This window comes from Dermochelys coriacea, chromosome 25 (assembly GCF_009764565.3).
Source record: "Dermochelys coriacea isolate rDerCor1 chromosome 25, rDerCor1.pri.v4, whole genome shotgun sequence".
Classification (NCBI taxonomy): Eukaryota; Metazoa; Chordata; order Testudines; family Dermochelyidae; genus Dermochelys; species Dermochelys coriacea.
In genome coordinates, this window is record NC_050092.1 from 166,312 (window position 1) to 190,783 (window position 24,472).

Consider the following 24,472-nt stretch of genomic DNA (forward strand, 5'->3'; position numbering starts at 1 on the left):
TCAGGCCCCAGGGTGGAAGTGATGGCTGCAGTCCTGCTAATACCCATGCAGCTCAGAGAGCTCCTAGGCCAACGGTCCAGTCTAGTTTTAAATGACTAGAGCAATGGGATTTCTCCTCCTCCCATGGGACACCATCCCAACGCCCTGGAATTCTGATCCCCAGCTAGATTTTTCCTTTGCCTAATTCCATCTCATTGCTCCTATTCTCTTCCCACTAACCAGCAAAAACAATTCCTCTCCCTCCTCAGCCTTTATACCCCTCCTAGCCCAGATGGCCATATTCAGCTCTGAGCATCTCACACTATTCTCTCCAGCTCTCTAGTCATTTTGATTGCCCTGCTCTGAGTGTTGGCATCTTTCTAATATTAAGATACCCAGGACCAGATACAGTATTGCAGATACCCGGCCAGATTCATGCCCCTTCTCCAGTCCCTTTGAGTTGCTCAGGTTCCACTTGCTATTACTCTCAACAGACATGGACATGCACCTAAAAAAAAGGCTAGGATTGGTCTTTTCTAGGAGGTGTCCCTGCACAGATGTTCAAATGTCCTGAACATTTAGGTCCACCCCCAACTAAATGTTTTGTTTCAATTTTGAGGTTTTTAAAAATATTTTATATGTTCTTAAACAAAATTGAGGGATATACTGAAACAAAATATCTCTCCAAAACAAAAAGTCTAAAAGTTTCATTTTGGAAATGCCTAAACACAAACCATTTTGACATTTCCCTTTTTTTTCCCCTGAAATGATTCACCAACAAAATCAACCTCAATTCACAGATTATTATGGTTGACCCAAATTGGCATTTTTCAGGAGGAAAAACAAAGTATTCACAGTTATCTGTGATGAGATAACTGGCTCTGTGGATAAGGGGAAAGCAGTGGATGTGTTATTCCTTGACTTTAGCAAAGCTTTTGACACAGTCTCCCACAGTATTCTTGCCAGCAAGTTAAAGAAGTATGGGCTGGATGAATGGACTATAAGGTGGATAGAAAGCTGGCTAGATTGTCGGGCTCAACGGGTAGTGATCAATGGCTCCATGTCTAGCTGACAGCCGGTATCAAGCGGAGTGCCCCAAGGATCGGTCCTGGGGCCGGTTTTGTTCAATAACTTCATTAATGATCTGGAGGATGGCGTGGATTGCACCCTCAGCAAGTTTGCAGATGACACTAAACTGGGAGGAGAGGTAAATACACTGAAGGGTAGGGATAGGATACAGAGGGACCTAGACAAATGAGAGGATTGGGCCAAAAGAAATCTGATGAGATTCAATAAGGACAAGTGCAGAATCCTGCATTTAGGAGGGAAGAATCCTATGCACCGCTACAGACTAGGGACCGAATGGCTAGGCAGCAGTTCTGCAGAAAAGGACCTAGGGGTTACAGTGGATGAGAAGTTGGATATGAGTCAACAGTGTGCCCTTGTTGCCAAGAAGGCCAATGGCATTTTGGGAAGGAGAAGTAGGGGCAGTTCTAGCAGATCGAGGGATGTGATTGTTCCCCTCTATTCAACATTGGTGAGGCCTCATCTGGAGTAAAGTGTCCACTTTTGGGCTCCACACTACAAGAAGGATGTGAAAAAATTGAAAAACGTCCAGTGGAGGGCAAAAAAATGATTAGGGGACTGGAACACATGACTTACGAGGAGAGGCTGAGGGAACTGGGATGGTTTAGTCTGCGGAAGAGAAGACTGAGGGGGGATTTGATAGCTGCTTTCAACTACCTGAAAGGGGGTTCCAAAGAGGATGGATCTAGACTGTTCTCAGTGGTGGCAGATGACAGAACGAGGAGTAATGGTCTCAAGTTGCAGTGGGAGAGGTTTAGGTTGGATATTAGGAAACACTATTTCACTAGGAGGATGGTGAAGCTCTGGAATGCGTTACCGAGGGAGATGGTGGAATCTTCTTCCTTTGAGGTTTTTAAGGTCAGGCTTGACAAAGCCCTGGCTGGGATGATTTAGTTGGGGATTGGTCCTGCTTTGAGCAGGGGGTTGTACTAGATAACCTTCTGAGGTCCCTTCTAACCCTGATATTCTATGATTTACACCATTTTTTTCCTGCAACTCTAGAGATGACTTAATTACAGTCTATCAGTACCTACAAGAAAGAAAAGGAGTACTTGTGGCACCTTAGAGACTAACAAATTTATTTGAGCATAAGCTTTCATGAGCTACAGCTCACTTGATGAAGTGAGTTGTAGCTCACAAAAACTTATGCTCAAATAAATTTGTTAGTCTCTAAGGTGCCACAAGTACTCCTTTTCTTTTTTGCGAATACAGACTAACACGGCTGCTACTCTGAGTACCTGCAAGGAGGTGGAATTTTCTGATACTAAAAAGATCTGTACTGTAGCAGACACAGACACAATAAACTGCAAACTGAAGCTAGACAAATTGAGACTAGGAATGAGGTGCAGATTTTTAACAGTGAGGGTAACTAACCATTGGAACAACTTGCTTAGGATATGGCGGATTCTCCATCATTTGAAGTCTTGGATGTCTCTTTCTAAAAGGTTTGCTCTAGTTCAAGCAGAAGCTACAGATCTGATTCAGGAGTCACTTTGTGACATTGTTGCCAGTGTTGTGCAGGGGTCGGACTGGAAGATTGAAAGGGATTGTAAAGGATTAGGCTATGAACCTGCCCACTATGCATTTAATTCCTTACAGTTACAGTCACCAGAAATGCAGTGCTCTCCATTGTAAAGTCACCATGGGCCAAGTTACCACCCGGTGAGATCGGAAACACCACAGTTCTTCTTCGAGCAACTGCAGATGTTTATTCCAGTCAGCTGCACGCAAGCCCAGCGCACTGATGCCATAGAGTTTTGCTTAGCAGTACCACAGGGGCAGCGCTCCCATAGCCTTTCCCATGGTTGTATCCCCAACCCCCCTCAGTTCCTTCTCATTGTCCACAGCTCAAGTTGAAGTATTTTGTGTGGGCATTTTCCTCACACAGTTTCCTATCTCAGTCCTCTGAGATTTTGCTGTAAATAGTTGACAGTTAGTTAACAGTAATACCCGTACTATTAGTTGGAAATAGTTCATTAGGGTAAGTAGTTGTCCTGGAGGGATGTGCTTACTGGAGTTTAAGCACTGGGGTGGCTATTCCCAATTGTGATCCCCACACATGGTGTTTATTGTGCCTAGAAGAAGGGCACATTGAAGAGAGATGCTCCATCTGCAGCCTCTTAAGACAAGAACTGCAGGTGGTAGCAGGGGACTGGAGACTCTTGCAGCACCTTATGGCACAGGCCACATCAGCAATGGGGACCTCCACAGAACATTCTGCCCCTCAGACAACTTGGGAGCCTCAGTGAGCCTGTGTTCCTCAGCCAGACTCTGCTACCTAACCCAGGTGGAGGAGAGATCGCTTTCCTCCCTCAGGTTTCCAAACATGGCACAGCAGCCACTCCAGAGCTTGGGAAGCATCCTCCTCCTTTGCCAGGAAGTACAAAGACTGGCTCTGGGATTCTTTCAGTACATGAGATAGAGCTGGCCATCTACCTACTCTCCAGTGCCAAGGCAGCATCAGGTCGGTGCTGTACCATGGACTCCAATACCCATGGGGCACCCATTGAGTCCAGTACCAACAACATCGGCACCAGCTGTTTCCAGCTGTTTCCATGCCATTAGCGTGCCAGGCAGAATCAGACTTGCTTTGGCTCCCTGTTCCTGATTTCCCAGTTAGTCAGGAGCATTCAGTTGCCAGGTCCTTGTCGGTACAGACAGTGCTGCCTAGAGCGATTGCTGATGTGTCCCAATTGTTGGCACTAACTTCAGCGCCACCTAACATTCAGAGTGCACAGCCAGAGTCGGCCTTCTGATCGGTACCCAGGACGCCATCAGCACAGTTCCTATCTTCAGTACCAATAACGACTGTGGTGCATGCCCCATCTTCAGGATCAGTACCGATCCCGGCGCCATCCCACATGGGAGTGTGATGCCCCTGCCTGGCCTCAGGGTGCTGACTTCCTTGGCCGCGATACTGATGCAGTCAGCGTTTGGGTTCTGGACAAGGCTGGACCCTTGTTCGTTCCACCTCGGGTAGCTCCCTCCATTACCTTCTGAAGACTCTGAGGGTTCATTGGGATCAAGCTTGGAGACATCCTCCCCTTCTCCCTCACCATCCAGACACTGTTCTAGGAGATGGTTGAGACCTCCTATGCACCACAATCGGTACCAGGATCGGCACAGTTCCCACAGCAGAGACCAGTGTTCTTGGCCTAGTTCCTACTGGCCAGCAATGCCATATCCCTATCCTCCATGGGATGTTTCATGTTCGGTAAAGTTTCAACTCTTGACCCACTCTAGGGTCATGTCACCCTACCAACCCATGATGCCACCTGCTTGGCCACCTACATTACAGACTCACATGGAGGCTGCTTCCTCAGAGCAGGTTCAGACTGAGCCACTTATATAGGGACCTGCGCTGCAGCAGGACAGTTCAGTGGCTCCACTTCCATCTTCGTCCTAATCCCCCGATGATTCCATGGTACTGGAACGTTCCTTCCCAGTGCCTGAAGATTTTAAGGCACATCAGGAGCTTCTCAGACGAATGGCTTCAGCCTGGGTCGTCAGGCTGAGTTTGTGCACAGTCTGATAGACATTCTTCAGTCCTCGACCCTGGGGAGGGTCGCTCTCCCTTCAAATGAAGCACTGTTAGAACCTGCCCAAACTTCATGGAAGACCCCAGGTTCTTTGCCATCTCCAACAAATTGTACAGACAAGCATTATTACATTCCTGTTCAGGGGTTCGAGTGCTTTAATTCACATCCTGCTCTTAACTCTCTTGTTGTAACAACAGCTAAAGAGAGGTCGCGATGAAGGAGATACAAATCCACACCCTGGGACAAAGAAGCTAAGAGGCTGGATTTCATAGGAGGAAAAATCTACCCGACTTTTCCCTTGCAAATGCGCATTGCAAATCAGCATGTGCTGCTGTCCAAATAAGATTTTGGGAGTTAAGTTTGGTAGCAAAATTCACAGACAAGTCACCTGAATCCTCTCGGGAGGGGTTCAAGGTGTCCATTGCAGACAGCCGATTGGTTGCTAACATGGCTTTGCAGTCGGCACAAGGCACAGCGGATGCAGCTTCCAGAGGTATGGCATCAGCATTTACAGTGAGAAGGGCATCATGTTAGCAAAACTCTGGCATAGCTCCAGAGACCCAGCAGAGTGTAGAACACCTGCCCTTGATGTTGATGTTTGTTCTCTGATAAAACAGATAAGACTTTACATTCATTTAAGGACTCTCAAGCAACTCTGCGTTCCTTGGGGATTTATACCCCAACCACAAAGAAATGTCATTTTGCGGGTCAGTAACAGCAGCAGCAGTATCGCCCTCAGTTTTTCGGACAGGTATCTTACAAGTTAAGGCACCAAGACTACTCCAGAAAAGGGAACAAGACAAACAGAAGAAGACCTTCTGGATCTAATTTTACCTAATCAGCCCGTCCTCCTCCAGCTTCGGGCAGGCAGCCTTCTGTATCGAGAGCAGCATACCAGTGGTGAATGTCTCAATCCCATCTCCTCAGTTTGGGGACAGGCTGTCTCACTTCTACAGCACTTGGGAAGCCATAAGCACTGTAGGATCAAGTTATGCTATTCAATTTCTCTCCATTTTCCCCTCCCAACCCCCATTCTGTCTCTATTCAGAGCTCCTCTCATGAGTCACTGTTTCTTCAGTAGGTCCAGGGCCTCTGTGTTCTGGGAGCTGTAACTATATTGAGCTATCCAACTATACTCTTAGCCCAGCAGAAGAATCTGTCCTATCTCGGGGCCTCTCCTTCTGCCCTTCCACCCCCACGAACATGATACAGTTCTGTGGTGACCTAGAATCCTATTTTCAATGTCTCCGACTCAAGGAATATTTCCAACACACCTCTGAACAACATACTAACCCACAGAGACCTTCCTACCAACACTACAAAAAGAAGGATTCTGGGTGGACTCCTCCTGAAGGTCGAAACAACAGACTGGACTTCTACATAGAGTGCTTCCGCCAACGTGCATGGGCTGAAATTGTGGAAAAGCAGCATCACTTGCCCCATAACTTCAGCCGTGCAGAACATAATGCCAGCCACATGCTCAGAAACAACTCTGACATCATAATCAAAAAGGCTGACAAAAGAGGTGCTGTCATCATCATGAATAGGTTGGAATATGAACAAGAGGCTGCTAGATAGCTCTCCAACACCACTTTTTATAAGCCATTACCGTTTGATCTCACTGAGGATTACCAAAAGAAACTCCAGCATTTGCTCAAGAAACTCCTTGAAAAAGCACAAGAACAAATCTGCACAGACACACCCCTGGAACCCTGACCAGGCGTATTCTATCTGCTACCCAAGATCCATAAACCTGGAAATCCTGAATGCCCCATCATCTCAGGCATTGGCACCCTGACAGCAGGATTGTCTGGCTATGTAGACTCCCTCCTCAGGCCCTACACTAACAGCACTCCCAGCTATCTTCGAGACACCACTGACTTCCTGAGGAAACTACAATCTATCGGTGATCTTCCTGAAAACACCATCCTAGCCACTATGGATGTAGAAGCCTCTACACCAACATTCCACACACAGATGGGCTACAAGCCGTCAGGAACAGTATCCCCTATAATGTCACGGCTAACCTGGTGGCTGAACTTTGTGACTTTGTCCTCACCCATAACTATTTCACATTTGGGGACAATATATATCTTCAAATCAGCGGCACTGCAATGGGTACCCACATGGCCCCACAGTATGCCGACATTTTTATGGCTGACTTAGAACAACGCTTCCTCAGCTCTCGTCCCCTAATGCCCCTACTATACTTGCGCTACATTGACGACATCTTCATCATCTGGACCTATGGAAAAGAAGCCTTTGAGGAATTCCACCATGATTTCAACAATTTCTATCCCACCATCAACCTCAGCCTGGACCAGTCCACACATGAGATACACTTACTGGACACTACGGTGCTAATAAGCAATGGTCACATAAACACCACCCTATACCGGAAACCTGCTGACCACTATGCCTACCTACATGCCTCCAGTTTTCATCTAGACCACACACACAATCCATTGTCTACAGCCAAGCTCTAAAATACAACCGCATTTGCTCCAACCCCTCAGACAGAGACAAACACCTACAAGATCTCTATCAAGTGTTCTGACAACTACAATACCCACCTGCTGGAGTGAAGAAAAAGATTGACAGAGCCAGAAGAGTACCCAGAAGTCACCTACTACAGGACAGGCCCAACAAAGAAAATAACAGAACGCCACTAGCCATCACCTTCAGTCCCCAACTAAAACCTCTCCAACGCATCGTCAAGGATCTACAACCTATTCTGAAGGACAAACCATCACTCTTACAGATCTTGGGAGACAGGCCAGTCCTTGCTTACAGACAGCCCCCCAACCTGAAGCAAATACTCACCAGCAACCACACACCACACAACAGAACCACTAACCCAGGAACCTTTCCTTGCAACAAAGCCCACGTATCTATTCAGGGGACCCCATCATAGGGCCTAATGACATCAGCCACACTATCAGAGGCACTTTCACCTGCACATCTACCAATGTGATATATGCCATCATGTGCCAGCAATGCCCCTCTGCCATGTACATTGGCAAACTGGACAGTCTCTACGTAAAAGAATCAATGGACACACATCAGACGTCAAGAATTATAACATTCAAAAACCAGTCAGAGAACACTTCAATCTCTTTGGTCACTCAATTACAGATCTAAAAGTGGCAATTCTTCAACAAAAAAACTTCAAAAATAGACTCTAACGAGAGACTGCTGAATTGGAATTAATTTGCAAACTGGATACAATTAATTTAGGCTTGAATAAAGACTGGGAGAGGATGGGTTATTACACAACGTAAAGCTATTTCTCCATGTTTATTTCCTCCCCCCGTTCTTCACACGTTCTTGTCAAATGCTGGAAATGGCCCACCTTGATTATCACTACAGAAAAAGTTTCCACCCCCCCACTCTCCCGCTGGTAATAGTTCACCAGCTATACCTGATCACTCTGGTTACAGTGAGTATGGTAACACCCATTGTTTCATGTTCTCTATGTATATAAATCTCCCCATTGTATTTTCCACTGAATGCATCCGATGAAGTGAGCTGTAGCTCACGAAAGCTTATGCTCAAATAAATTTGTTAGTCTCTAAGGTGCCACAAGTCCTCCTTTTCTTTTTGAGGATACAGACTAACACGGCTGCTACTCTGAAACCTGTCAAGTAATAGAGATCATTGAGATCTGAATAGACTTTATGACTTTGAGGGCCTTTCTCTCATACAAACAATTCCAGACAATTTGGCACCTTTGTCTGGACCTCCAGTCTCATCCTTCAGCCACGGTCTGTGTATGCTTGAACTTACTGCGCCATAGGGCTGCATGCTGTATGTGGTTCAGCATGCAAAGATGTTGCTTTGTCCTCTTTGCTCATGGTTGAAGTTGGCCTGTCACCCAAGTTGCCACTCTTTTCTGAGTACCTCCAGAAATACTGGACTCACTACAGCAGTGAATGGAACAGAACAATGTGTGTCATGGTGTCCTCTTCCGACCAGAACAGTAGTTACCGATGCTTACACAGTAGTTTGGGGAGTGCATCTAGGAACGTTAAAGGTTCAGGGCTTGTGGTCATTGACAATACCACCGCAGTGTATTATGTGAACAAGAAGGGAGGAGCCTGTTCCAACCAGCTTTGTCAAGAGGCTATAAAATTTTGGCATTTGCATCCAGGAAAACATGCCCGCAGCAGCTCAATTACCAGGCTCTCAAAACCAGTTGTCTCAGAAGGACTTTCTTGGACAACCATGAATTCTCTCCTCAGAGTAGTGTGGTGAGGTACATCTTCAGGGAACGGGGCATCTCATCAGTTGACCTGTTTCCCCCATCCCTCTCTTCCCTCAGTTATCCTCAAACTCAAGTTACACCATGCCAAACTGATACTTATTGAGCTGCCCTGGCCAAGATAGTGTTGGTTTTCCAACTTTCTCAGTCTCTCAATTCGACCTCCCAGATCTTTTCCTCTTTTTCCTGACCTGCTAACTCAACACCACAGCCAGGTTGTTCATCTGGCATTTGGCAGTCTGCACTTCACAGCATGGATGGTACATGGCGAGATGAGGATGAAGGTCAGTGCTCAGAAGCAGTTCAGAGGATCTTGCTTAATAGTAGAAAACCATCTACTAGGTCTACTTACTTGGCAAAGCAGAAGAGTTTTTCCATTTGGTCAACATTGAAGTGAATCCAGCCCATATCAGCTCCCATTCAGGACATTTTGGACTACCTGCTTCTTTTGAAGTCTGTAAGTGTAACTTTTAGCTCTTTGAGGGTTCACTTGGTGGCAATCTCAGATTTCTATCCTCCCATCCAAGGAAAGTGTTTCTCAAACTCCATGGCAATGAGATTTCTGAAGGGTATTGTCCACCTGTTTCCTCCTGTAAAGGAAATGATCCCACTGTGGGACCTTAATACAGTGCTCGCCACCCTCATGAGTCCTCTATTTGAGTTGATAGCAACCTGCTCGTTGTCTCTTCTCTCCCAGAAGACAGCCTTGGGTGGCGCACCGAGCGGGACTCCGCCACCTGCACACGGAGCTGGGGGTTGTATAGCAGGGGCTCCGCGAGGAGATCTGCCCCCTCGGTGGCCGCCACGGACCTGGTCGTTGTGAAGAGTTTCCAGGTCCGGAGGAGGTCCTGGTAGAAGACCGGCAGCCCGGAGAGGTCTCGCGGAAGACCTCTCAGATGGAGATAAAGGAGCTGCCTGTCGTATCGGAGCCCTCGGAAGCGGCGCAGGAAGACGTGTGCCAGTATGCTCCACGCCGGACTACCTGCACCATAAAGGAGCCTCTGCAGGGTCTGGAGGCAAAAGACATGGACCTGAGTGAGCAGACATTTTAGGCCCTGCCCTCCCTCCTCCAGAGGTAGATGGAGAACCCCTAGAGGGACCCAGTGCAGTGCTGACCAAAAGAACTCCAGAATCGATGTCCAGAGGTTGGCCAGGAAAGCCGGGGCCGGGACCAGGGTGTTGAGCCGGTACCAGAGCATGGACAGGACTAGTTGATTAAACACTAGCGCTCTCCCTCGAAGGGAGAGGCACCGGAGTAGTCCTGTCCATTTCCAGAGCCGCTCTATCACCCTGCCCTCTAAATTTTGCCAGTTCTCCGGCGGAGAGGGATGCGTGGCAGAAAGGTAAACGCCCAGATAGAGCAGCGGACCCGTGCTCCACCGGATGGCCTGAAGCGGGGGTGGGAGGGAGCTCGCTTGCCGCCAGTCCCCTACCACCAAGCCAGAGCTCTTGACCCAGTTGACCCGCGCAGAGGACGCTGCCGAATAGATGGCCTGGCAAGCCTCCACCCGCACCAAGTCACCCGGGTCCTGGACCACGAGGAGCACATCATCAGCGTACGCCGACAGGACCAGCTGCAGCTCCGGCTTCCGCAGCACCAACCCTGTCAACCTCCTTCGGAGGAGACAGAGGAAGGGCTCGATCGCCAGAGCGTACAGCTGGCCTGAGAGGGGGCACCCCTGCCGTACTCCTTGCCTGAAGCTGACCGGTTCAGTCAGGGTCCAGTTGAGCCTGACCAGACACTCTGCGGAAGCGTACAGCACCCGGAGAAAATTCACAACCCTGGGTCCGAATCCAAACGCCTGCTGAGTGCTCAGGAGATACCCATGATCCACCCTGTCGAACACCTTCTCCTGATCTAAGGACAGGAGGGTGAACGACAGACCATCCCTAAACCCAAGTTCCAATAGGTCCCGGACCAGATATAGGTTGTCGAAGATGCTGCAGCCCGGGACGGTGTAGGTCTGGTCTGGGTGGACCACGTCCGCCAGCACGGACCCTAGCCGCAGTGAGATGGCTTTTGCCACGACTTTGTAGTCCATGCTGAGGAGCGAGACAGGACGCCAATTTCGTAAATCGCGGAGGTCCCCCTTCTTCGGCAATAAGGCGAGCACGGCTTGCCTGCACGAAAGAGGGAGGACCCCGCTCTGCAAAGACTCGGCCCAGACAGTGACTAGGTCTGGGCCCAGGACGTCCCAGAACACGCAGTAGAACTCCACGGTCAGCCCGTCCATGCCCGGAGATTTATTGGTGGGCATGCGACGGAGGGCTTCCGAGAACTCGGCCAGAGTGAGAGGCAGCTCTAGCCGGTCTCGGTCGCCCACGCTGACCGTCGGGAGCTCCTCCCAAAGCACTCTGCAAGCGTTAGGATCGGTCGGATCCGGGGAGAAAAGGCTTGCGTAGAAGGCTCCCGCCCTCCCGGACATCTCCACCGAATCCGTGAGGGTGGTGCCATCTTCTGCCAGTAGGCAGATGATATGTTTCTTAGCCCCCCTCTTTTTCTCCAGGGCGTAGAAGAAATGGGAGCCGCGATCCATCTCCCGAAGGAAACGGATGCGGGATCGAACAAAGGCACCCCGGGCCTGATGGTCCTCGAGGGTCCGGAGCTCCTCCCGCTTCTCCCGGCACACTCCGCAGAGAGGTGGATCCTTGGGGCTGGCGGCCAGACGCCTCTCCAGCTCTAAGACCTCTCGTTCCAACTGCTCTATCGCCGCATCCCTCCGTCGGCTGGCGCCCCGGGTGTAGTCACGGCAGAAGAGCCGGGCGCGCACCTTCCCTAGGTCCCACCACCGCCGCGCCGAGGAAAAGGCATGCTGCTGCCCTCGCCAGGCCAGCCAGAACTCCCGGAAGGACGCCACGAAGCCCGCATCCTCCAGCAAGCTGTTGTTAAAATGCCAATAGGCCGGCCCCGGCCTCTCTGCACAAAGGGAGGCTGTCACGGTGGCTATATGATGGTCAGAAAATGGGGCCGGCCGGATGCTGGAGGAGTGGGCTCGTGAAAGATGAAAGCGTGATAAATAAATGCAGTCCAACCAGGAGTGGCGCGACCGATGGGCTTCCACCCGGACAAAGGTGAACGTGGAAGTGTCATCCGGGTGGTGGTCGCGCCAGACGTCCACCAGGGAGTGGTGTTCAACTATCTCCTGGAGGACGGCGACGGCGGCCGGGCTCTGCTCGGTCCCCGAGCGGTCCCGTTCCTCAAGGGTGATGTTAAAGTCCCCTCCCAGGACCAGGCACTCATGAGGATCCAAAGTGCCGAGGAAGGCGGACGCCTGCTGATAGAATTGCAGCCGCTCCGGGCTCGCTGCTGGGGCATAGATGTTGACGAGGTTGACTACGAGCCCCTCCATGCGGACCCGGAGGTGCAGCAGGCAGCCCGGCACAGCCTCGGTGACCCCCAGCACCTCGGGCCGTATGTCGGGGGAGAACAGGGTCGCTACTCCAGCCGTATGAACTGTGAGGTGGCTAAAGTAGACCCTGTCCCCCCAATCCAGCCGCCAGCAGTCTTCGGCGGTCGGATCCGTATGGGTCTCCTGCAGGAAAACCACAGAGTACCTCCCCTCCCGAAGGAAGGAGAGCACCTGGGACCTGCGGAGACCCATCCTACAGCCACGGGTGTTCAATGTTGCGATGGTAAAGGGTGCCATGAGGAGGGCTGGGGGGGATCCTCACCAGTAGGGACGCTCGCGGCTCCCGGCGGGCCACGCAGCAGTCCGTGACCCACCCCGTAGGTGAGTAAGGAGTCACGGAAGAGGCGGACCCGCTGGTAGGCCGCGGCGCCCTGCCTCCCGGTCCTTTTACCCTCCCCCATGAGGGCCCTTGCAGCCCGGAGGATTTGATTAAAGTCCCCCCATCGCTGGAGGGCAAGCTGGACTTTGTTGCGGGAGCCACGGATGTCTTCTAGAAACTCCCGCAACTCCTCTCGCAGCGCATGGGGGGCTGGGGTTATGGTCTGGTTACTTCCCGACGGGGCCCTTGGTACAGCCCCGTGGCCCACCGAGACGGGCAGACAGGGTGCGGACCCCCGACGGGGCTCCTGATGGGTTGACCTGAATGCTGGGGCGACAGGGGGCGGCAGAGGGAGGATAGCAGCCCCTGGTAGGTCAGGACGGGTAAACACAAAGGCCACTCCCTGGGGGTCATCTTTTGGTAAGGGGAAGGAGACAGCCCCAGGGGCGGCAATAACATCTCGGGAGGTGGACGGGATAGGGACGGGGCAGGGGCAGGGTTAGAGGCGAGATTCTGGGTAGGGAGAGGGCTCTCAGTGATGCCGGGCGCAGGCTCTATGGTGGATTTGGCAGCCACGGCATCAGGGGGTGGACTCTCTTCTGTAGGGTCCTCTCCCGGGAAGGAGGTCGAATGCTCCTCACCAACGATGGGTGCCCCTGGTGGCTCAGGTCCCGGCCGCGTGGCACTGGCCATCGCCTCAACAGGTTCGGCGGCCCTCAGTGGGGTGCCATCTACAGCCGGGTTGATGGAGGAGTCCAGGGGCCCCTTGGAGGTGGGAGCGGAAGCAACAGTTAGGGGGAGGGAGCATGGGGAAAGGGGGGCTGGAGTGAAGTCGCATATATCGAGGCCCGCTGGCATAGGGTCGTCCTCCCCCTGGGTGACCGGGGTCAGACCCAGGACCTCGATCTCCTCATATATTGATGGGAGATCAGTTTCCGCCACCCCGGGATTCTCTCCGCTGCCACCTGACGCGACGGTTGCCTCGGGGCACACTGAGGTTTCAGATGGCGCCTCGGGGGCCTTGGAGGAGAGGGACTCCCGTGGAGGGGAGATACCGCCTTCCAGTGCTGCCACGTCTTCCCCAGCCGGCACCGGTGGATGGAACACACCCGTGGGTAAAGCGGAAGGCTCGGCATCGGTGCCCCCCTTCCTGGTCTTCCGGGAGCCTCCGCTTCAGATGGGAGGAGCGGAGCTCGAGCCTTCCGCTTGCCCCGCTTCCCCTGGAGTAGGGCCCAGCCCTCCATGACATCATCCGGGGGCTGGCTAGCAGGGGTTGTGTCAGGGGGCAGAGGCGATGGCTCAGGTGAGGTGGTAATGGTGGGGCAGCACAAGGGAGGTAAGATTCCCCTTGGGGCGGGCCCTCTCCCATGCCCGGCAGTGTCCCTGCCGCACCCTCCTTCACAGGTCCCGCCAGACGTGCCCCATCACCCGGCAGAGGTAGCACCGGGCCTCCCCCGTGGAGTAATGCACCCGGTAACGGGCCCCCTGGTAGGGGACTAGGAAGGACCCCTCCAGCGCCTCTCCGTCACGCGCCGCCGGTGGCAGTTGAAGCTGCACTCGCCGGCGGAAGGAGAGGACGTGACGGAGGGCGGGGTCTTTGCAGCCCAACGGGAGAGGGCTGATGACAGTTATGGGCTTCCCCAGGGTAGAGAGAGCGGGTAACAGGGCGGCATTGGGGAGAAAGGGAGGGACATAGGTCAGGACCAGGCGGACGCCCAGGTCCTCTAGCGGCTCTAAGGAGACAAAGATGCCCCCCACCACCAGGCCCTTCTCTACCGCCTCCTGGGCAGCGGCCTCCAATGTTTAGAAGAAGACGACCTTGCCATACATTTTGGAGGCCGCCACAATGGCCGTGGGCCGCACCACCCTCGCCAACGCCCGCACATAGGTCTCCACGTGGGGCGAGGCGGGCACAAGGAGGCAACGGACGCCGTGCTTCCTGATCATGGTGGGAAAGGGGCCCCGGCCGCTATAGATGGTAGCGGAGGCGGGGGGCGGGAGAGATGATGGAGCGGCAGGCGGGGGGGCTGCCGCCACCTGGGCGTATGCTCTGGGGGCCGTGGGAGGGACACCCGCAGAGGTGGTGGAGGGAACAGCGGGGAGGGGCACCCCAGCTAGAGATGGGGCCGGGGCATTGGGGGCAGCCCCTGCTATGGAGGGTCTGGTCTTTTTAGCGGGGCCCTTCCCCTTCTTCTTCCCCTGGCCCTTCCCGCTGGCTGGGGGGACTCCCCCCGAATCTGAGGGGTGAGAGACGTTGCAGCAGTGGAGGTCACCCCGGTGTCTGTCACTGCTGGTGCCCCAGTGGGGGCGATGGCAGATGGTTCGGCGGCAGAGGTAGAGGCTTTGGGGGGTGACAGAGGGGCAGGTGGGGGAGAGGTAGCTGGGGCTACTGGAGGAGCCCCACCCATCTCATCCCCCTCCATCATGAGCAGGGAGGGAAGGAGAGACACCAGAAAGGAGGAGGGGAGAGGGGAAGACCACTCCTCCCCGCTAGGCTTCAGGCAGGGGAGGAGGGCGCCAAAAGGGGTGGGTTGGACGGGGGGCAATCGGGGTTAGGGGTCAGTCACCGACACAAGGTGGAAATTCCGGCTCCTCTTGGTGCACTAGGGGAGGGGGGGATATAACAACATTGGGGGTGCAGTGAAGAGGGTTGCAACTGAAATGGGGAGTTGCACAAGCGCATGGGAGGGGGCATGGGCACACGGAGCGAGGGGCTAGGCGGTCTGGGGGTAGAACAGGGAAACCCAGGGGCGAGCTTCAGAGGCTGGGGCGGGGCAAACAAACAAAGGCTGCAGAAGGAAATGGGCGGGGCAGGCAAACAAACTGAAGCTAGTACGGGGGGCTGGGGCAAAAGAGGAGGCAAAGCAAGTGGCAAATGAGGCAGGTAGTAAAGGGCAAAGCTGGGGGGTAGGCAGTCTGGAGGGAGCACATGTGCCCATGTGCACTTGCACAAGTCTTTTTTAAGCTGGCTGCTGCTTCTGGCCCAAAGGGTGGAAATAGGGCGTGGCAAGCCAAGCAAGCAGCTGAGTCCAGAGGCAGGAGCTGAGGCAGATGGTATACAGCCAGTGGGGGTGGTGGAGGGGGCAGCGGTGGTGGTAGTAGTGGTGGTGGAGATTGGGGAGGGGACACAGATGGATCAGGGGGGCAGCTCCATGCTACACCCCCTGTGTCCCTGGAAACACAGTCAAGACCCCCACCACAAGAGCACAGTTTGAAAATTACTCAGTCTTAGGCCCCCTCCACGGTGGTCTGCAAAGTCTCTAGGTGCTCCCCCACTGGTAGATGGTCCTCTTCTTCTCCTCCTTCGGCTTCAGCAGCTCCAGGTAGCAGACTCCACAGCAGCAGCTCCAGGAACTCCAGGTGGTGGTCCAGGCAGGCAGAAAGGACCCCTCTCAGGTGGTGGTGCTGGTGGTGGTGTCCACAACAGCAGTGGCTGGGGTCCCTCACTCCTCCTCTCTGGGGAGTGGGCTAGCAGCCCCCCCCCGGGGCTGCAGTTGGAGCAGTAGCAGCACCCGAAAGTGGGGGGTCTAGCACCCAGATAGCAGAGAACGGGGGGGTGGTGTCTGGCCCAGCCAGGGGAGCAGCTGGAGCAGCAGGGAGAGCTTAGGGCCCAGCATCAGGAGTAGCAGCTTCCCACCTCCCTCCAAGCTAGAAGGCTATGGAAGAGCAGTGGGGGAGAGAGAGAGAGATTCGCTCCAGGCTAAACAAATCCCTGGTACCAAGATAAGTGAAATGGCAGCTGCTCTAGGTCAATTACGACACCTGGGGCCAATTAAGAACTTTCCAGAAGGCAGGGAGAAAGCTGTGTTGATTGGGACACCTGAAGCCAATCAGCAGCTGGCTGAAACTAATTAAAAGCCTCCCGGTCAGTCAGGTGGGGGTGCATGTCAGGAGCTGTGGGAGGAAGCTGCGCGGTTGGAGAGGCTGAGTAGTACACACCATATCCGGCACCAGGAAGGAGGCCCTGAGGTCAGGGTGAAGTGGAGCTTGAGGAAGTGAGGGCTGCTGTGGGGGAAGTAGCCCAGGGAATTGTACATGTCATGTTTCTAAAAGGTCAGCTACCATAGCTGATACTATTAGGGTCCCTGGCCTGGAGCCCGGAGTAGAGGGTGGGCCTGGGCCCACCTCCCCTTTGCCCCCTGATTAATCACTGAGACTGGGAGACAACAGAGACTGTGCAAGGAAGGATAACTTTTCCTCACCTCCCTTGCTGGCTTATTATGAAAATGGCTCAGTAGACTGTGACCCTTCTCTCTAGAGAGAGAAGGGTTATGTGGAGGGTCACAGTGAGCCTCTGAGGCTAGTGAAATCCGCCAGGAAACGCGGGACCCATGGAGGCAAGGACAGAGCTTTGTCACAGATGGTACTGCAGACCTTTATGTTTGGACTATTTCAGTCTCAGTCTCCCTTTCAGTCAGTCATGCCTCTTTCTAAACAATTTTATGTAACAGGCTGAACTGGAATTTTGTTACCTTGTATAATTTACAGAACAGGTCCCTGCACAACAGAGCTTGGCTTAAGCCCTGAAGCATGAGGTTTAATATCTCTTCCAAAATGTTTATCATTGATTCTGATAGCTTGAGATTGTTCCCGAGGCAGTGACACCTAGAGAATAGAGCACTGGACTGGACTATTCCTGGCTTTGCAATTGGCCTGCTGCAAGTCACTTCCCCGCTCTGTGACTCAGTTTCCCTATCTGTATGATTGGGATAATGATATTGACTTGCTTTGAGACTGACAGTTTAAAAGTGCTTGGTAAGAGCGAGGTGGCATTGTTATTATCCATATAAACATCTGGCCCTTTTCTGACTCTTGCTCAGTTTCTGCTGTGAGTGATATGCTGAGCCATGAGTTTCACAGCTAGGTGAAAAAGTATGCCCTGGGTTCAGTGTTTAAGTTCCCACCTTTCCATTTAGTTGCCTGCCTTGCTGCCTTGTGCTGTGAGCAGGGAGAACAGAAGTTCCTGATCTACCTTCTCCAGACTAGTCATTGTTTAATAGACTTTTGTCATGTGTATCTCATTCATCTCCTATCTTGGGCTGCTGGGCAAGGGGTTGGAGCCAAGGCATTTCTTTAGGGGCTGTGAAACTGCTGAGAAGCTTCTACATAATTTGTAAAAAGAAAAGGAGGACTTGTGGCACCTTAGAGACTAACAAATTTGAGCATAAGCTTTCGTGAACTACAGCTCACTTCATCTGAGCTGTAGCTCACAAAAGCTTATGCTCAGATAAATTTGTTAGTCTCTAAGGTGCCACAAGTCCTCCTTTTCTTTTTGCGGATACAGACTAACACGGCTGCTATTCTGAAACCTACATAATTTGTGTTCAACTAGTGAAACTGGTGAATGCCAACGGTGATTTAAATCAGCTTCCGCTGAGTGCTGTCTGGCTCCTCCCCACCCCCCATACCATCCATGTCACCCTCCACCCAACCACTCCCATTGCAGCATGGAGTTAACAAACTGTTCAGAGCAGGGATTCTAGCTAGGATGGTCCCTGAGGCCACTCACAGCAGGGCAGCCCAGCCAAACCACAGGTCAGCACAAGTCAGCATGCCTTCAGCCCCCTTGGGGAGTGTAGCACAGTTGTGAGTGTTTGGAAGGTAAATCCTCCCCCACCCAGGAACTTAGACTTTGTCTACACTGGTACTGTGTTGGCAAAACTTTTGTCATTCAGGAGTGTTAAAAAATACCCCCCACCCCTGAACGACAAAAATTTTACCAACAGAAAGCACCAGTGTAAACAGCCCTTTTTTGGCAGGAGAGCTTTCTCCTGCCAACAGACAGCAGCTACACTGCGCGGGTTTTAGCGGCATGGCTGTAGCGGCACAGCCATGTCTCTAAAAGCTGCATAGTGTAGACAAAGTCTTAATGCACTCCTTTGACCTCAGGCTGCTTCATGACCATACAACCATTCCTGGCATCAACTGGGATTGTCCTTGGGTCGCCCCTCAAGCGAGATAGAGGGACAATCAGAGCCTGTTTCAAGGAGAGATGCTCCTAATGGCAGCCCAGGAGGACACACAGGAAATGATTTGCTAACGCCCCAGACAGAAATAGCAGCTGGAATCCAGGGGCAGCAGAATCAGGGGAGCAGGAGGCTAGCATCCCCACAATGGAAATATTGAGTTGGCTGCACCCCCAAGTAAACTTACACACTCGGGAGGGTGGAGGTGAGAGGGAGACCCAGAAGAACTGGAGCAGCTGCCACAGGGCCTTGGATCAGGCCAGGGAGCAGGGAATAGGCCCAGGAGCAGGTAGGAACTCCCAGAACCCTTCTTCCCAGCCTGGAGCTGGCTGCCTCCCTGCAGCCTCTGACTCTCAGTACCTGCCCACACTCCCCCTCCTATCCCTCCGCTCCCCTCCCCCTGCAGGAACCCATCCAATGGCTCAGACACTAATGCTTCTTCTGCAGCCTTCACTCTATGTATTGCCTCTGATTTAAAATCTCTCTCTCCTGCAGATGGAAAGGGACTTGAGAAGTGACACAGAAGAAAGTGACATGGCTGAAGAGGAGAGAGAACAAATGAAGGAGAAAGAGAAAAATGGGACCTTGCATTTCAGCAACATCACAAACAACTATTGCATCCGGAATAGCGGGGTCCAGCAGCTAAACAGCAGAGCCCATCTCAGGAATGGCCGTGCCAAAGATAGATAGCCTGGGCCAGGCCTGCTGGCTGACCAATCTATACAGAACACAGCCTAGCGGCCTTAGTAATTGTCTTACTCGTTGTGTAGACGAGGGAAGCAATTTTAATTTCATAGCTGAATTCCTGCTTCTGATAACAGAATTGTGTGTTATCACTTAATATGTAAAGGATGCTTCTGCTCTTTTCTCCAATAGAAGCTTTGCACAGGTTGTAGCCTGAATAAAGAGAGGGATCAAACTGGCTTGGCTTTAGCAATCCTGTAGGTGTATCTTGAACAATACTCTAAGCAGCTGATAGATGTTTAGCAATTATAATTTACAATCTCACCTGCCTACCAGCATTTGACAGGAGTCTGTTAGCTCTATCCAGCACTTTAGCAAAGATCCGGGCATGTGGCTATTAGTGATTAAGGCTAGCAGATAAATTCCGGTCTCTTTAGATTATATGTGCCTGTTGGGGCAGATACTTATCCCCCGCCAAATTAAACATCAGTGAAAGTCAGGGAGATTTCCTCCTCACGCACAGAGATTAACTGCTGGAGAAATGTGGGTGTGTCCAACACAATCAGTTGGTTGTTGATGGGACGGACCTCAGTCCTTCCCATGGTCTGGATGATGGTCTCTGCTGTGCTCGGCCATCAGAGAAGAGTATTAGAAGATTGGGGAGGGGAGCTCAGCATGTGGGTTAGGTCCTGGGTAGTTTCTGCCTAGATCACAGGTTGGAAGAGTCGATCAATTCATGCAGCTGTTCACCAGCTGTCAATATTTATCTTTTAAACCGGTTTCTCTAGTGAACATGGTGTTAAAAGGGAAATGGGGCAGGAGACATGGACAGTCTAGGTGACAGTGCTGCACCAAAGGTTTTTGTGATTTCACTTCCCCGTGAATGGTGCAGGGGGATCTCTGCAGAGTTGGCTTTTGGTAAGCAAGGAATTGCTGTCCTGCTTTCTCCATCCAGGGAAAGGGGATCCAGAGAGAAACTGCTGAACCTCATGGCATGATCTTTTAATTGAGAACTGTAGTTCAGGACTCTGCCTAGACTCCTCAGTAATATACAAGATTGGAGCATTAGTCCATGAAGTCACGATGCAACTCTGATTTCTGTTCGTTTAATATTTCACATGAACCTCTTTGCATGTCATGTGCTATATATTCCTAGAGGCTGGATACAATAAAGTCATTTCAAAAGAGCTCAATTAGCACAAATTGAATCTACATCATGTCAATGTATATTTGAAATCCAAAGCCAGGAAAGCATGGAGCTTGGTCTAATGGTGGTATGAACTGCTGTGCTCCCAGCTTCAGTACTAGGAGAACCAGGGCGATGTCCCCCTGGACCAGGTGCTGAATTGAAAAGTGAAATTGGACAGAGTAAGGCCCTGAATTTATGTTTAATTTTAAGCATGTGCTTATGTGCTTTCTGGGATGGGGAATGTAAAAGAGCATGTTGGGGCAGGCTTGGGATGGTTCTCAGAAACACACTCAGCTCACCGGAAGGGGTTGGCTGGAGAGATGTCTGTGATCTGAGTCCATTTGTTTGGGGTTTGTTTGGAAGGTTTGTTTGGGGTTTGTTTTCTTCAGATTAAAAAGTTACTGTGTGGTTCCAGAAGAAAAAACTTTGTTTAACATGGAGGCATTTAAGGGACAACATAACTCTGTTGGGAACCAGTGAAGCCCAGAAGCTAACAACAGGCTTTGAATTCATTTGTGCTACTGGAGATAATTGTCCCTGAATGTTGGGATTAAGTTTGAAGTTCAAATTAAATGTACTGTAAACAGTTGTCTGTCTGCTAACTACAGTGCAAAATCTTCCTATGTGTCTGCAAGTGACAAGTGATTGGGTTTGGGAGGGAAGGTTGCAATTCAAGATCACATTGCATTATATTGCAGTCCTCTATAAATAACTTTTGCAAGGTTCGGTTGTCTAAGCTCGTTCCCATCTGTTCAGCGAAAGCAGAAGGTGGCACTGTCACTCCACATCAGATTAGCAGAGATTTAATTGGGGGATTTATTTTTTAAAAATGTTTTAATGATCAGATCACTGCCTCTCCCACTGTGTGTCCAAAGTAGGGAGGGGTTGGGGCTGGGGCCAGCTGCATTCTCTGTCCCTGACAGGGGTTCCCTGGGGCAAGGGAGGAGCCACTGGTAGGGTTACACCTACAGGGGAGCAGTGAGTGGCTCTATCTGCTCTCTGGGAGTACATTACTTCTGGTCAGACGAGGCCCCTCACACCTAAGTGTGGAGACAGAAGAAAGTATCTGGCTGTGATGATTGTGAAACTGGAGTATGCTGTGCGTCAGTGTGTGTCAATGCCAATGCCATAGTTACAATGGCTAGATGGACATATCACCAAGGTGATGACCCCAGTCTCGTGGAGAAGGGTGTCGGGAACAGGCTGGCTGGGTCACAGCTCCGAACGCTACAAGCACAGATCTCAGTGGACATGCTTCTTCGCCAGTGCATAGCTCACCCGCAGCCCCAGTTCCAGCTCTGCACTCAATGCAGATTTCCCCATTGGGCTCTTAACTGAGCTACAGTCAATGGCCTGGATTTTTAGCTGTCTGGACACAACTGAAAATTGTCCCTACCCAAAATGAGAGCGAGGTCTTTTAGAAAAAAAAGCCAAGGTGTGTTCAGCATCCTGGGCCAGGCTGCTCCCTGACGTGTGAGGGCACCTTGCTAGCCAGGTAATGGAGCATTATCCCAGCGGGTCAGAGGGAGGCTCCATATTCTGTTCTCTGTAATAAGGGCTGAATCAGGCTGGGGCAGCAACAAGTAGGGGCCAGTCCCAGTCCCAGGAACACAGAGCTGAAGGAGGGAGCAGAGCACGTTTTACCCTCACCAGTGCTGACTAAAAAGGCCTGTTTCATTTGTGCAGCATTTTCTTTCTTTGTTTCTGCTGTGCCTTGCCCCGGCTGTAAATCGCCAGCAGCCCAGGGTACCTGCAATGTTCTTGTCTGAACAATTCCTGCTCAGCATGGAAGTCCCTCTACTCCCCCCCCCGGCCTATTTTTGCAAACAGGGCAGGTGGCTCCTCCCAGCGGGGTAACTGTTACCTCCTGTACCCTTCCCTGTGCCAGGGCTTTGCCCTCTGCACCCTCTGGCAGCACCTCCCCCCTGGGCTGAACACCAGGTCCTACCTTCCCCCCCCCACAATTTTGCTCCTGGGCCCCTCTCCTGCCCCTGCCTCCAGCTGCTTCACCCCTCTCCCCCGCAGTCAGTTTCCACTCCTTGCTCAGACCCTGCCCACCCACTCCCCCTTAACCTTTTTAATACCCAGCAAGGGCAACAGTTTTAGTAGCTGTTACTGAGGCTGCTCAGAAGGAGCCAAGCCGCACTCAGCACCCTGCCCCCCCTGTTGCCCTGCCAGGGTCCTAGTGCCAGGGATCCTGCTCTAGCCGGGGTCACTGGCCCTGCAATCCTGGGCTCCAGCTGGAAGCTGCTGGGCCCGATCCTGCAGGGGCTGATATTGCTGGGCCTGATCCTGTGTGCTATCCCATTTATGCACCCGCAGCAGCTCTGCACCCTGGGAGTCTTCCCCCCCTCCCCCTGCCATAGTTAGGGTTCTGCAAAGGGACAGTTACACACCGACTTGTGTGATTCAACTTAGGATCAACTTCTTGTGTAACACCACTGCACTGAGTCCAACCAAATCATTGCACTGTCTCACTTTGGCCAACCCCCTCACATTCCAAAATCATGAATCCGCCCCTAAAAATCATGAGAGTTTAAAAAATGTGCAACCTTGTGATTTTGTAATGCAAATTATTTAATAACATATTCTGCATTTGTGAATAATTTGCTTGTTATCATAAACTTTGTTTTATAAAGGACGACGTGTGGAGTCCATGTTGTTCACAGGGGTGGGTCTCTTTAACCTCAGTCAGCAAGGAGGGCCCCTGAAAGTGTGGTTGCACAGGAATCACCCTGGCTAAATCCTGGGCAATAAATCCAAAAATGCAGTTGTGGGAGGTAGCAGGTCCAGCAAAAAGATGCCAGGAGAGGACACTGCGCAGAATGCCCCAGAAAGCACCCACTGCTCTGAGGGCGGATCAGAGGAACCAGTGAGCACTGCCCAGTGCAAACCTGCCTGAAGCTGCTCATGCAGAGGTAAAGAAAGCAGTCCCAGAGAGCTCCACAGTGGAGTACCTGGATTATAATGGCACTCCAGGAGTCCACACTGTGGCCTCGCCCCTACTCCACCTTTTTCCCTGAGGCCCCACCCTCGCTCCACCTCTCCCAGCTCCCTGCTCCACTTCTTCCCCTAAGGCCTGGCCCACTGCTCACTTCTCTCCATCCCCTTCCAACATGCTACTCGCCTGTAAGACAGGAAAAAATGGTACTTTTTAAAGTGATGGGGTTGTGGCTCCCTGATGCCCCCTGTTCCAGTGTACCCACAAATCATGCTGTTGCCAATCCTTTAGAATCTAAAATCTAAAGATTTATTCATAAAAAGAAGGAAATATAGATGAGAGCTAAACTTGGTTAAATGAGATCAATTACATACAGTAATGGCAAAGTTCTTGGTTCAGGCTTGTAGCAGTGATGGAATAAATTGCAGGTTCAAATCAAGTCTCAGGAGTACATCCACAGCTTGGATGGGTCATTCAGTCCTTTGTTAGAATCAAACACATTGAGATACAAGTACATAGCCAATATCTATAATTTCAAATACAAAAATGATACATGTATACAGATAGCATAATCATAACCAGCAAATCATAACCTTTTCATAGACACCTCACTCGACAACCTTTGTACAATATTTGCTGCAAATATATAACAATGGGTGCAACAATGATCTATACGGTTACAGTTCATGTCAATAACATCACAGCCCTGCAACCCCTTCCACCTTCCCACAAGTCTTAGTGGCAAAAAAGAAAGAGGTGCTCTGTGGGATAGCTGTCCAGAGTGCACCATTCCGTATAGCACCGCAAGTGTGAACACGCTATTGTGCAGGCAGCTGTCAGTGTGAACACACAACAGCGGTTTTCCTTCAGTGCTCTCTGAACGGCACTGTAACTTTGCAAGTGTAGACGTGCCCTTAGAAAGATTCCCGAAAAGAAAAATCTTCAGGGTAGTTTTGCAAGCAGTTTACTGTAACTGAAGGGTGTGGTGAAAGTGATTTGATAAAGGGAGTTTCAATGCCTAAGAACCAGAATTTTTCTGTTGAAAATGGATCCACTGACTTTGCTTTGGAAAGACCCAGTGTGGATAGTTTTGAGAAG

At 51.5% G+C, this 24,472-nt stretch overlaps 1 protein-coding gene across 1 annotated transcript in view; it reads left to right on the forward strand.

Annotated features, from left to right (window-relative positions):
* Positions 1-21,021, forward strand: part of LOC119848287 (ceramide synthase 2-like) — a 115,118-nt gene extending 94,097 nt beyond the window's left edge. The window contains exon 11 of the mRNA XM_038383905.1: positions 19,056-21,021. Within this exon, the coding sequence (XP_038239833.1) occupies positions 19,056-19,250 (195 nt within the window). The 3' untranslated portion in view covers positions 19,251-21,021. The remainder of the gene's footprint in view (positions 1-19,055) is intronic.
* The last annotated feature ends 3,451 nt before the right edge of the window (positions 21,022-24,472 follow it).